A 12,900-nucleotide genomic window follows, 5' to 3' on the forward strand; every position below is an offset into this window, starting at 1 on the left:
GCCCGCGGGCAGCAGTGGCCTCCAGGAACCAGGGAGCAGCTGCCAGTTACCACTTTATTCATTTTCACATTTAGATATTACAACAAAACTCGTAATGACAAAGGATAACAAGTACTATAGGAGGAGAGGAAAGAAAGCAGTGTTCTAACTGGTTTGATATATAACCGTGAACTTCCAGAGACAAGACTCAACGTGAGTTATAAACACTCACATACACTCACTAGTAGGAAAACTTCGCACGTGCAAACACCCAAACACTCGCCCACAAAACACTCTCTCACACGCACAGACCACACTTTTTTACTCGCACATAATAACCCATGTTGTAACCTACTTGCTTCGAAGGCAGCCCACTGAAACATTGAATGCTGCTGTAGCAACAACAGGTACCAGGTTAAAATATTGCAATATAAATGAAGTGTTACTCGATACACAGGTTTTTCTTCAGAGACACATGTGTATTTGCAAGTAGGGGACCCAACGCTTTGTTTTCATGAGGGAGGAATGTCCTCTCAACACTAACACTTTGTAAGGAAAAATGAGACTGCACATAGACCGGGAACAGTCATTTTAAAGGAGGAGGATGATAAATAGCTTAGCTTCAATGTTGAGTTCCAGTAAAGAGCCCAAACAAAACACAACAGAGAGTGCATTATGAATGGAGCAGGCACAATTATCGAACCCAGGGTTTTAAAAGTTGAAATACTCCCTTGTTGCTGTGGAAAGACAGACAACACCATTGCCTCACATCTTAAAACCAAAACAGACCAGCTTCATTTCATGCTCATGCTTATCTGGAGACTGTAAAAAAAAATGCCAGAAATAATGCAAGAGTGTGGGGAAGGGTATCAGGTTTGTACACTCTAATTTTAGTATACTTTTAAGAGAGCGAAAGTACAATTGTCTCAACAGCTCTTCAACATCCCACACTACAATTGTTCTTCATCAGCAGGAGTGTCTGAAGAGGAGCCAGCATTTGCTCGTATCATGGCTGCATTGTTCACGCAATGCTGTTGACGCACATACAATAGGATCTGATTCCACCCACCCATCAAGATGGTGCAAAAGAGAGAAAATAAACTTCTGTGGAGTCGAACAATTTGAATGTTCAAAAATCAGATGTCACACCAGTGCTTTCCCCAGAGTGAAGCAGGGAATCGTTAACAATGGCTCTGATGAAGTAACCCTTCTTCACAAGGATGCTCGTGAGCAATTTACAGCTGAACCTAGAGACAAAGTGCAGCTGTCCTGGCTGGTTGGGAGTGCTGACAGCCAACCAAGGCGCTCAGATGCCTCGGTCCCCTTTCTGCTGAGGAATCCTGCCAGTGCCCTGCAAGTGTCGGGCTTTGCTGGTACGTTTCTATCCCTCACATATGGACAAGGACTTGCAGCTACTTTGGAATTCTGTTTTTCAACAATTGTTTAATTTATAGGCCTCTTTCTTGGGCCCTCTCTCAGTTGGGGCTGTGTTTCCAGGCAAAGAACTGCCTGTGAAGCACGGGAAACAAGAGAGCCTGGGTCCTATGGATGCACATCACCAAGCGATCAGCCTGAATTTAGCTCAGCCATCTGTCACCTTCCACCCACATGAATGCCGGTGGAGACCCCCAGCAGCATGGGGCACATGCAGCTTTCCTTCTGTCAAGGGAACCACCAGTTCAAAAACCAGGGCAAGACGAGGGCAGGAGAACTTGGTCTGGCCTACACGCCGTTGGCTGTCCTACTTCCTTGGCCTGGCTCTCCGGCACCTCCTGCCAGAGGATTCTTACTGAGTCATAACAATTACTTAAAGATGCTTAAATTCCTGGCAACTTCAACTTCAGGGGACACCAGTAGAAGTCAGGGAATTCATTGTCACATGCAGTTTCCAGTTCCACGTCCTGAGCCAGTTTGGCTCAAGCTGGTCCGGTTTTGTGCCTCTTTTCGCCATGGAAATCACAGCCATGTCATCCTACTGACACGAAAAGGGAGGGGAACATTGGGCGCTCTGCACAGGCTTAGAGAATCTGAATGACAGGCATGCTTTTCCCATGTGCTAAATAAATCTCCCCATTACACTTCTGTGGAGAACTATAATTAAGACTTGGGAAAGTCATCTGTAAGGACTCACAGGCTCACGTCAGGAAACGCATGAAACCCTCTGCTGGAAAAGAAATAGTTTGGGAAAGCAGTACATCTGACAGGAAACACAATTTTAGAAGTCCAAACCAAACCCTTGGCTCTGTGCACAGAGGTGTGGCCCGCAAGCAGAAACTCCCCAGTGCTGAGATGCCCTGGTGCAAGGAGCTCTGCCAGCCATGGGCATGTGGGAGAAGAGATGATAACAAGCTGTTCAGACGAGTCTCTTCACCCAGACTCCTCTGACGGTGATGTAACCTTGCTCTGTGGCTGAGCTCTCGGATGGTGAGCAGGGTGGAAAGAAGTAGGTGGGAAGTGGTGAGGCAGCAGCACAGAAATCTGTAGAGACGGGCTGCAGAGGTTCACTGGAGCTCTGAATTCACGGCCCAAATGATGAGATGTTTCCTCAGCAAATAAATATTTCTCAGTCCCCCAGAGACAGGTACACTGTGCTGGTGGCTCTGCAACAGAAACTGGAGAGGAGCCCGTTGGGCAGAGAGTGCCGCCTTAGAGCCAGGGAACTAGGGCAGCAGTACTGTCCATCCAGGAGAACTGGGGCTTGAGCCCTGGCCGGGTGCTGCCCTCCATGTGCTCAGTGATGCCAACACACAAGGGGATGCAGCCCTGGGCACCTCATTGCTGGAGCTCTGTTCCTTCCATTGTTTCCAAAACCCTTGCAGCAACTTGAAAATAAACATTTCACTCCCTACCACTTTGATCCTTTTCCTCCCAGCAAACAACCCATTTTCGCTCTATGTTTAGAAGCCAGCTGAAATTAACACAGCTTTGCTTTAATTTCTCACTTGAGCAACAAATGATCTCAGCACTGCTCTGGGAAAGGGAGAACAGCAGACCTCTGAGTAACCTGCTCCCAGTACAGAGTATATAAAATGCCGTTTTGCACAGGGCCTGCAAAAAGAGTTGACATTTATCTCACTGGGAGGACTCTAGCCATAAGCTGATGACCTACTCAGCACTAGCTGTGTTGAGATGGCTAAAATAATCCCGGTGATAAGGCAGATTGACAGGTTTCCCCCCAGCAGAGATGAGAGGCGTGTGGGTGTTGCTTGCAGAAAAGATGGAGAGGCTGGCACCTACCCAGAATGAACAGTGTGCATGAACATTTACAAAGATCCCTCGGGATCTCTCCATACACCTCTTTAAAATGTCCTGCTCTTGCTGCTAATACCACTAGGGATTTCTTCCCTCTGATTCTGCTCTGCAGCTCAGCAGCTGACATCATGAGGAGAGGAGGAGGAAGCAATCCAAGGAAAAACATTCAGGCTGCACACCAGGAAGAAACTTGAGACTAAGACAGATCTATTTATATCTGACCTGAAATGGGCTTTCTGAATGGGAAGCTGATCTGAGTGGAGGCTGGATACTAGGCAGAAGGTGCTGTAGTGCTGAACATAGGCACCCACTCGCTGGCAGAATGCATCTGTCTGAGCCACAGGAAGAAATGTGAGGAATCAGCGAGGTGCTCTCTCCAGTCCTGGCACAGGGAAGCTGCAGCTGGAGGTGCTGCGTGGGCCATCGTGCTGCGGTTCCAAGAACGTCGGTGTTCCCCATCCGTTCGGGGTAGGTTCCCTGCTGGGGTTGGGCATAGGTTGAAGGAGAAGCTCTGAGTGACCCTGATGACATGCTGCAGGGTGTGAGAGGATGCCTCAGCAGGCACCTCCAGGGCCTGATGCCATTAGTATTGCTCGGAGAAAAAGGAAGCGTGGAGAGTGGGGGGACTGGCCCCCTCTCCAGGTGGGGTGCAGCTGCCGTCCTCAGAGTGTTCTGACAGCTCCCCGTATTCACTGTTGTAAAAAGTCTGGCCTCCAACTTGGGACCCGTACGACGGCCGACATCTGCCCCGCAGGTCCGACTGTTCTCCTGGCAGTTCCGCAGTTCGGCTGGACCCTTTACTGCTGTGAGGGAGAGAGACACAGAAGATCAATCTGAGCACTCCTGGAAAGCCTCTGTCCTGCTTAGAGAAATCCCAACTTTAGGAAACATCATCTGCTAATGCACAGGGCAGAGGCAGGGTCAGGAATGGACCTACACCTCCATTTCAAAACACAACACCAGGCCTTGCTCTAAACCTAAGCACAGCCAGTATGTTTTGTGAAAAATCTGCACATAACTCGCGACAGAGTTATTTCAGCTCTTCTAGATACCTTTGGGAAGCCCAGGGAAGGGTTGGGACCCCAATGAGCAGGGAGAGACAAGAGACATTGCCTCAATTGCTCCTAGACCTGGCAGGAGTAACAGAAACTGATACAAACCAACAGCCAGAATGGGGGAAAGGAAACGAAGGAAGATGATGAAGAAGATGTGGGAGAAAATAGCAACCCCATCTCAGTGCCTGCCAATACCAGGTGACTAGCAAGAAGTCACAAGAGCAAGGGCAGGGACACATTCAAGGAGAGGTTTAAGGGCAATGTTTTCCAGGAGACGGGACGCCAGGTAGCCCATGGTGTAGGAGACAATGGGAGCGTGCCTTAGGGAAAAGAGGACAAGGACAAGAAGAAGGAGACAGTCTGATAAAACAGCAGAGAGGCCACAGGGCTATGGTTAAGGGAAAAGACAATGACCAGTCTGATCTGATGTTGGGAGGCAGAGGAGGTGAGGAAGAGGCTTGGGATTGGCCTTGTCTACACATGAGCTGACATGGTTTGCTCAACACACTGTCATGGAGACGAGGTCCCAGCCTGCTCTGGCACCAAGCAGAGTTGCGCTGGGCAGGTTCTCGCCCAGTTTCCAAGCCTGGGGCAAGGACATAACCATCCATAACATCCTCGGCCCCAAGAGTGCCAGCTCAACCTACCAGGCTCAGTACTGGCAGGTGGGAAGTCCTAAGGCCTGTACCATCCCTGCAATGCCACATCGGGGCCCTGTGCCACATGGGTCAGGGCTAGGGGAAGGAGGTGGCAGCCGCATAGTTTCCATCCATCCCACCTGCCACTGCCTGAAGAAGCCCTGATGCATTTCACCAGAAAATGTCAATAAGCATTAAGAGTCCTATTAACACCATCACTCCACTGTGCCTCATTATCTTAACAGACACATTCTCATACCCTGTGGAACGTGTCTTGATCAGTTGAATGGGCACAGTTTATATTTTAAACCCTAGGAAGCAGCAGGCAGGTCTGTTCTTTGTGCGTTTTGCCTCTCGTTAATGTGTGCATGGACTTATCTGGCTCAGGGCCCACAGCCCTGCTGCTGCTGAGAGCCCTAAGAGGCATACCCTACGGGGAGACACCAAGAGCTGCCTCCTGGTCTTACTGCATTTGGCAGCAGGAAGGTCTGAGTGGCTAGACTTAAGGAGTACCTGAATCCACCTTCTTTTCTGTGTCGGTTTTCTATCCTCTCAAATTCCTCAGATGCCAGAACCATCCCACTGTCTGTTTGATTGTCCTGGAAGGAAGCAACAGGAGTTATCAGTAACATCCCTGTCGGCTGATCAGAGTGGGAAGGGAGGAGGAATCATACAGGAGATGAGATCATGAGTATCTATGATGGGAAAAAAGGAGTAGGAGCACTTTACCAGCATGCTCCATGGTCTTGCTGGAACCGATTTTCTTAGGTGCCTTCTTAAAAGCAGTACGTACAAAGCTAGGATTTGTGTGTGCAGTTCAGTGCTACTTTTGGGGAAAAAATGAGTGCTCCCTGCCTGGAAGATGTATTACCATCAAATCTGAGAGAGGTGAGATTTTCCTCTGAGACTAAGGGAATGACTTAAGTTTTGCCACTCTAGAAGATGTGAGTACCAGCCCAGTTTAGAGAGGCCAGGAGGGCTCTTACTGCACACTGCCGTGTAGGTCAAGATAGGGGAGGTGCAGACAAGCACTCTGGATTTACCTAGTCCTGGCTGGATTTTCAGTATGCTTAACCAGGCCACGTTTACAGATTTGAGCAGGGTGAAGAGCAGGCTCTTTTCTGAGGTCCTTTATCATCCTTGCTTGTAGATCTAACCTCCCTATTCCACACTCAGGCAGTACGAGCTGTGCTGTAGAGAAACCGCTATGTGCCAGGTGGAGAAATGAATGTGCATAGGACTGGACGGACTGAACAGGAATGACACAGACAGACTGACATTAGATAGGAGTGATCTTCCTTCCACGATCTTAACAGCAAAGGTGTCAGGAAACAGCTGAACATTTCTTTGCCCCCTGCTCAACCCCACTGAGATGCTACTCACTGGGTGTGCCTTGTACATTGTATGTGTCATGGGAAACTCTTCAAATGTCTTTATCCTGGATGGACATCTGATCTGATTTCCTCCCGTCAAACAACCAGGGAACGAGACACAGTTGTAGTATCTGCCGACAGAAGCATACTGTATTTAGTAAAACCAACAGAGTCAATGTCCTGAACAAACAGGACCTGAACCCAACCTCCTCTCCATGCAACCAAAGTATGCAGCAAGGCAGATGACCCAAATGGTGGATTTTGGGAGGGGAATAGGGTCACCTTAGGCCTCTTAACCCCATACTTCTTGTGCAGTGGGGAGCACCTAGACTTCCTGATCGAATCAGGCCCTTACTACCTCTCCACTCTGGATAAGTAGAGTAATGTCATGTAGATCCCAGGCATCACACTATCACAGCTCCTGAGAGACGAGAAGCCTAGGCCTAATTGTTTGGGTTAGTTAGGAACAGATAGGATGAAGCTCCTGCACTAGCAGAAGGGCAGCTGACACCTTCTTTCCTCATCTACCTGATGGGCCATGATGCCTTTAGTGGGATAAGATGCTCCAGCAGCGTAGCTGGAGGCAGGAGAAGGAATGCCATAGGCTTACGCATCAAGGGCTCTTTCTCATCAGCAACGGCAAGTGATTTTGCTTTTATAAGCAAGATGCTATGGCCTAAATGCTTGGATGGCACCTCATCACCTGGGATTTTTCCAACCTTTTGCTACTGGGTTCACCCCATATCGCTCAGGCTCCCTTACAGCTCAGGCTGCTGGCTGCCTGCTGGGCTCTCTCTGCCCTTTTCAAGGGGAATTCACCTTGCTGCTAGGCTGTGGCAGCGTATCCTCATGTCAAAGTCCTCTTCATCTGAGTTTTGCTGGGCAGAAGAAGGCACCTGGGAGAAACCATCATCTTCTGAGCTGTGAGAGTCGTTCAGTGGGATGTAATCCTTCCCTTCCTGGTAGGAAGAACAATGAGTGGCCTTACAAGAAGGGGAGGGCTTTCCCACAAGCAGAAACTGCCAGAGCTGGAGAGAAATATTTCTGGTTTCTTTTGTTTCTCTGGGACAAAATATCTGGCTGGAGATTTCTATGCCCTCTATGTTAAGTAGCTGCGGGTGTTGCAGGTGCATGGAGGTGGGTGTGAGCAGGAAAACAACCCAGTCCTACAGCACCTACAGTTCTGTAGCCTACATGGACAGAGCGCTGTGCTCCAGGGGCACATCATTGTGGCTTAGTCATGCCTGTGCTGGGACCCAGTGTTGAAAGATTAAAATCAGGGATGTCAGGATGAGACCAGTACTCATATTTAAGCATTTAGCTATTGTCTTATGAAATGGAACATCAAGAAAATGTTAAAATCAGAGCTGCACGCTCATCACAGTTAAAAGTCCTAGTAAGTTACTGCATGGCAGCGACTAGTAATAGTTTCAGAGAAATTTGTATATCTGACTGCTGTAATGGAACAGTTGTTTGGTTCACATGGCACTGACATTTAGATCTGAGGATAGAGTTTCAGAAACACTGGTGAAGTTCTGGTTTTCATTATGCGGGCGTGTGGGAGGCAGTAGTGCCAGGGCCTTGACTCAGCTGAAAAATTTCAAATAATCATCTGGGCATTAGGATGGAAATACTGGAATGACAACTGAGAGGGTACCCGCCCTACAAGGAGTGGAACTAGATTAGGATCCAGCAGGAGGGCTACCGCAGAAATGAGCTCTACAGTCGCTCTGGGAAAGAGACCTCTCTGATCTAGGAATCCCTATGTTATCCCTTGGCCTATGCACAGCAAGGGAGCTAGCGGTGGGAGAAGAAAGAGCTGTCTGGAACTGAGCAGGGACACAGAGAGGTTTTCACCTGCTGGACGTTTTCCTGAAGAAGGTTCCCCAGTATCTCCACCAGGTCGGAGAAAGTTGGTCTCTCCTTGGGATCCCCGTGCCAGCAGCTCAGCATTATACGGTAACTGCCAAGAAGAGATGCTGGTTTTATGCCATAGAAACCCCCTCCTACCCCCCTCTGCAGCTCCCACCCATGTGGTACCCACTGGGACTGCATGTACCTGACTGGTGCACTGTGAAGGAAAGCTCGGCACCCCCCAGCACATTGGCCAACCCCTACTGGAAGGGGGTTGGTTCCTTATGCACTAAATATAACAGTGCACAAGGAGCTAATTCAGATACCTCTGATACCCTTCAGAGCAGGAAAGCACATTGCCCACACAGACCCATCTCAGTGTGGGTATGTGAGGGTACCTAGATAGCTCTGATTCGAACCCATCTGGCTTGCCCTCCAGGCAGCTGCCTGGAGTGAAGGATGTGTTGGCTCATCCCCCACCCCGGCTGAAACGTCTTTGCATCCCACAGAGGGGCCTGTCCTGCCCTGTGCTGGGATCTGGGAGGTTTCTACCATCCCACAGAGGGCTCTGCTCCGACCAATGCTGGGATCCGTAGGGTTTCTGACTCACATTTCTGCTGTGGCATACTCTGGGGCTCTCATCCTGGTACCGTCTTTGAGCCTCTGGCAGAACTCCTCGTTGATCTGGACTCCAGGGTATGGAGATGCCCCTAAAGGAGGTTCGAAGAGGGGTGGGAACGTGAAATGTGCCATCAGAAACCAGTCCTTCTGAGACTGACCTTCCTCCCAAAACACTGGGAGATGTGGTCACTTCTCATACACAGCCCAAGTCCTTGGTGCTGCCTGAGACAGGCCCATCTGCCTCAGTGAGCTGGAGGCCACCTCTGCATGCCTGTCTCCCCACCACCCTGTTCGTGGGTGGATATAGCCTCCATATTTTTTTTGCCTACACTGATGTCTCTTCCCATCACTCCTTAAACATGCTTCAGAGTGTCAGAGCCTCCTGCACAGACTTACCCACTGAGCTGCTACGTGGGAAGAGAGGTGTCCCTCAGCAGCATGTGACCCTCATTAGCACTCACCTAGAGAGAAGATTTCCCAGAGGAGGACCCCAAAGGACCAGACATCACTCTGGGTAGTGTAGACCTTGTCGAAGATGCTCTCTGGAGCCATCCACTTCAGTGGGAGACGGGCCTGAAGGAGGAGGAGGCAAGGCACAAAGCGTTCAGTCAGGGACATGTCCCAGGACAGCCCTTCTTGTAGCAACAGGATGAAAGTAAACCAGAGCCGATAGCCCTGCTCCTCTCTCCATGGAGGAATGGAGGTTTAGTTAGGCAAGAGGGAGGGACGGACACACTGAAAGGGGGAGGAAAGAGTATAAAGAAAGAAGAGTAAGTTAATGACAGGCTGAGGGGCAGAAGGAAGGAGACAGAGGTCTGCTAGTGGAGGAGGAGGAGAACACATACATCACAGGGCCAATGGTTCCTGGTCCCAGCTACACAAGTGGTTCCACTCCTCCTTTTTTATGTTTTCCTCAGTTTATTCCACCCCCGGAGTACTTTATGAACACCTCAAAGGGGCCTAATCTGTATAGAGTTTGAGAAGATGGCACTCACACTGCCTTTCCTGACATAGTCGGGGTCCTTGTAGATGTCCCGGGCCAGGCCGAAGTCACAGATCTTTACCACGTTGTTCTCTGACAGCAGAATATTGCGAGCCGCCAGGTCTCTGTGGATGCACTGAGGGCACACGAAGAGGAAGGGGCAAAATCAGAGGGACAGGAACCACCATCAGAAAATGCAGAGCACACCCCTCCCCTCATGAACCTGAGCTGTAATGGGGGAATGGTGGAAGTGGGAAGGAGCTAAAGATGAAAATTTCAGAAGAAGATGGTTGAGAGAAGGATGAAATGCCAGAGGACTGATTTCCCATCTTTGTGTACACAGGGCTACCTCAGACTTCCTGAGAAGTGTGAGGCAGATCACTGAATCTCTCTGTGAGTCACCTGTAAAGTGGCTGTAGGCAGGCCTTCTCTGGTCAGGCATGCACAGAAGAAGAGGGGAGCGAAGGAAAGGGGGAACTCACCTTTCGGGATGCCAGGAACTCCATGCCACGTGCTACCTGGAAGCTGTAGCAGATCAGGTCTTCCATTGTCAAGGGACTTTGCCACAAGTCATCCACTGTCCAGGAGTACAAGACAAATATTAGACAGTGAGCGGTCTCTTGTCCTCCTTGCCTGTCTCCAGGACTGTGGGATACAACCAGCCTCTTAGTGAGGTACAGCTAGTCTTCAGTGCTAACTGGAATAACCAGCTCCCCTCTAGGATTTTCTGCTTAGGTGGCAGAAAGCACACGGCAGGAACCTGCTCAAGTGTGAGGAGAATGAGTCCAGCCTCCAGCACACGTCAGTCAGAAAGAGTTGTGGGAAACAGGGCTGGAAGGGACTTTGAAGGTCAGCTCACCATTCCTGTCCTAGGGAGCACCCACTGAGATCCCCCTCAATTCTCCTTTCTTTAGGCTAAAAAAATCCAAAGGGATTTAATCCTCCCTTCTGGGTTTCGAGAGTCTATTACAAGAGACAACAGATGACTGTAATAGCCCTGTTCAGGGAATTGCCATGCAACAGTGGAGTGATCAGCTCCAAGGCTGGTTCCCAGCTCCCCAGTGTCATGCCCTACCCATTCCCCAAGCTAGCCAAGCCTGGCATTTTTTTGGTGGGCCAGGTGAGGAGCCGCTGCCAAGGCTGGAGTATTACCTTCCTGGATCGGCTGCGCTGTCTGGCTCTTGTGCATCAGAAAGCGGTTGAAGATAGCGCTGTCACTAGTCCCAGAACGACTCCTCCTGTCTGCTCTTACTGCCTCCACGATGGACTGGACCTGAATACGCAGCCTGGGAGACTTCTCCTGGCAAGGAGACCAAAACAAAAACCTCAGCAGGCAACAGACACCATAACCCCTGCACCCACGAGCTGCACTGTCTTTTCCTGTTCTTAGACTGTAATTCTGGCCTGGAAGCACCTATCTTCCATTGCAGAAAGAAATTACTTCCCTGATGTGCACATGAACCAAGACCACTGTGTAAAGTTGATCTGCTGCTAGACAGACGGTGTCTTTGTCCCATTGTCAGATCATGTTTCAGGCTACACATCTTCCTTCCCTAGACATAGGACAGGTCCCTAGGGGCAAAGAAAGCTACTCACCCTGTAAGGACTGAATCCTTCCCGCTTGGTCCGCAGGTAGTTGGAGAGGTTTCCATACTTGCAGAACTCAACAATAACCATGAGTGGACCTGGCGAGAAGACACCAAAGGTCAGGGGAAGAGGTAAGGGCTTGGGATGGTCAGAATTTGCCTCAAGTCATGTTATGTGCTGCTCTGTTGAGCTGTGGCACCTGCCCTAAGTGCACACAGACACACCGATAACATCCTCACATGTGGTCACACACATGGACAAGCACTGATCTCTGGGAGCAGGCACAGCCTATTGCCCTGGGATATTTACCATTGGGTTTGGTACAGGCACCCAGCAAATTCACCACATTGAGGTGATTCCCGATGTGAATGAGGATCTTCAGCTCTGACATCAGTGCCTTGTGCTCGCTTGCGGTAGCTCCCTCTGGAAACACACAAACCATGTCATGACACTTCCTCACAACTTTTCACTCCCCCTCGCCACCCTTCTCTTAGCAGACTGTTAATGTGAGTCTTTCTGAGGAGGCTGTGACCTCAAAGCCTTGGTATATTTTGTTATTGCATAATTCCATATGAAATGTCAGAGCCTTGTCTGGAGCTCCCAGGATCCCTGCTGTAACGCGTTGGGGTGCTCCCTGCAGATGCAGGGACCCAGAGCAAAGGACAACACAACCTGTGCCCAACAGATTTTTTCTTATGATAGTTGTGCAGGGAAAAAGATCACTTGAGGCTTACATACACGTTTGAATCTCTGCCCTTTTGGCCTCCAAACAGAGATAACGAGCCATAAAACAATTTGAAGGAAAATTAGAAACAAAAGGCATCTGAGTCTTTTGATCATGACTGAAGATAGGAGCTGTCTCAGTTCAAACCCAGAATATCTTTTTATGGTTCCTCTCCAATAGCAAATACAGCGCTGTGCCCCTCCCAGCTCTCTGTACTGCATTTTCTCTCTGAGTGCCTAATTCGCACCAACTCTTGATCCTCTGTTTTACTCTCAGGGTTTGCTCTCTGGTTTTTTGTACCTTTTTCATACTTCTCTGCTTCTCCATATGCATTTTGCCTTACTTGGGAGTTTGTAAATTTAGTCTGAGAGAGAGAAGCATCCTCCTGAACTGCAGCTGATGGGCCAGGTGAGAGCCATGCCTCAAAGGACTGTAAAGCAACCTTGCATGGCCAGGCTGCCCTCTGCAATTGCTGTGCAGATCATCTGTACACTTGCAGTGGTAAGTGCCGCTGAGATGAGCCACGGTTTGGTTTCCACATACAGGCCACTGCTGGCCAGAGACTGCCTCGGTATTTTGTTGGGTGCCAAATTACACATTAGAATAATGTGTAATAATAATGTAATTAGAATAATGTTCTGGATGCCTGTTTGAAAGCATGGTTATAAAAGCTTAAAATCTCACTCTGGATTGACCGGGCTTTGGGTGCAAAGCCAATTTAGACCTCAGAGCTGGGTAAGAGATGCAACCTGCTTCCTTACCCAGCTCTGAACCTGGCTCATAAACACGAAATACAGGCACATTTGGAATAGGGCAATTGGGAGCAACACTTCCT

The 12,900-nt window shown here is 49.4% G+C and overlaps 1 protein-coding gene across 2 annotated transcripts in view; it reads right to left on the bottom strand.

Annotated features, from left to right (window-relative positions):
- Positions 1 to 1,386: 1,386 nt before the first annotated feature.
- The window catches only part of FLT4 (fms-related tyrosine kinase 4), a 36,703-nt gene continuing 25,189 nt past the window's right edge, over positions 1,387 to 12,900 (bottom strand). Inside the window, exons 18-29 of one of the 2 annotated variants that reach the window (XM_009578775.1) lie at positions 11,651 to 11,764; positions 11,351 to 11,439; positions 10,907 to 11,054; positions 10,237 to 10,331; positions 9,768 to 9,890; positions 9,234 to 9,345; positions 8,762 to 8,861; positions 8,155 to 8,260; positions 7,117 to 7,256; positions 6,308 to 6,428; positions 5,438 to 5,523; positions 1,387 to 4,034 (exon numbers count right to left, since the gene is read on the bottom strand). In XM_009578775.1, the coding sequence (XP_009577070.1) occupies positions 3,815 to 4,034; positions 5,438 to 5,523; positions 6,308 to 6,428; positions 7,117 to 7,256; positions 8,155 to 8,260; positions 8,762 to 8,861; positions 9,234 to 9,345; positions 9,768 to 9,890; positions 10,237 to 10,331; positions 10,907 to 11,054; positions 11,351 to 11,439; positions 11,651 to 11,764 (1,454 nt within the window). In that variant the 3' untranslated portion in view covers positions 1,387 to 3,814. The remainder of the gene's footprint in view (positions 4,035 to 5,437; positions 5,524 to 6,307; positions 6,429 to 7,116; positions 7,257 to 8,154; positions 8,261 to 8,761; positions 8,862 to 9,233; positions 9,346 to 9,767; positions 9,891 to 10,236; positions 10,332 to 10,906; positions 11,055 to 11,350; positions 11,440 to 11,650; positions 11,765 to 12,900) is intronic. The other variant, XM_009578774.1, reaches the window with a different exon arrangement.

This window comes from Fulmarus glacialis, unplaced genomic scaffold, assembly GCF_000690835.1.
Source record: "Fulmarus glacialis isolate BGI_N327 unplaced genomic scaffold, ASM69083v1 scaffold12035, whole genome shotgun sequence".
Taxonomy (NCBI): domain Eukaryota; kingdom Metazoa; phylum Chordata; class Aves; order Procellariiformes; family Procellariidae; genus Fulmarus; species Fulmarus glacialis.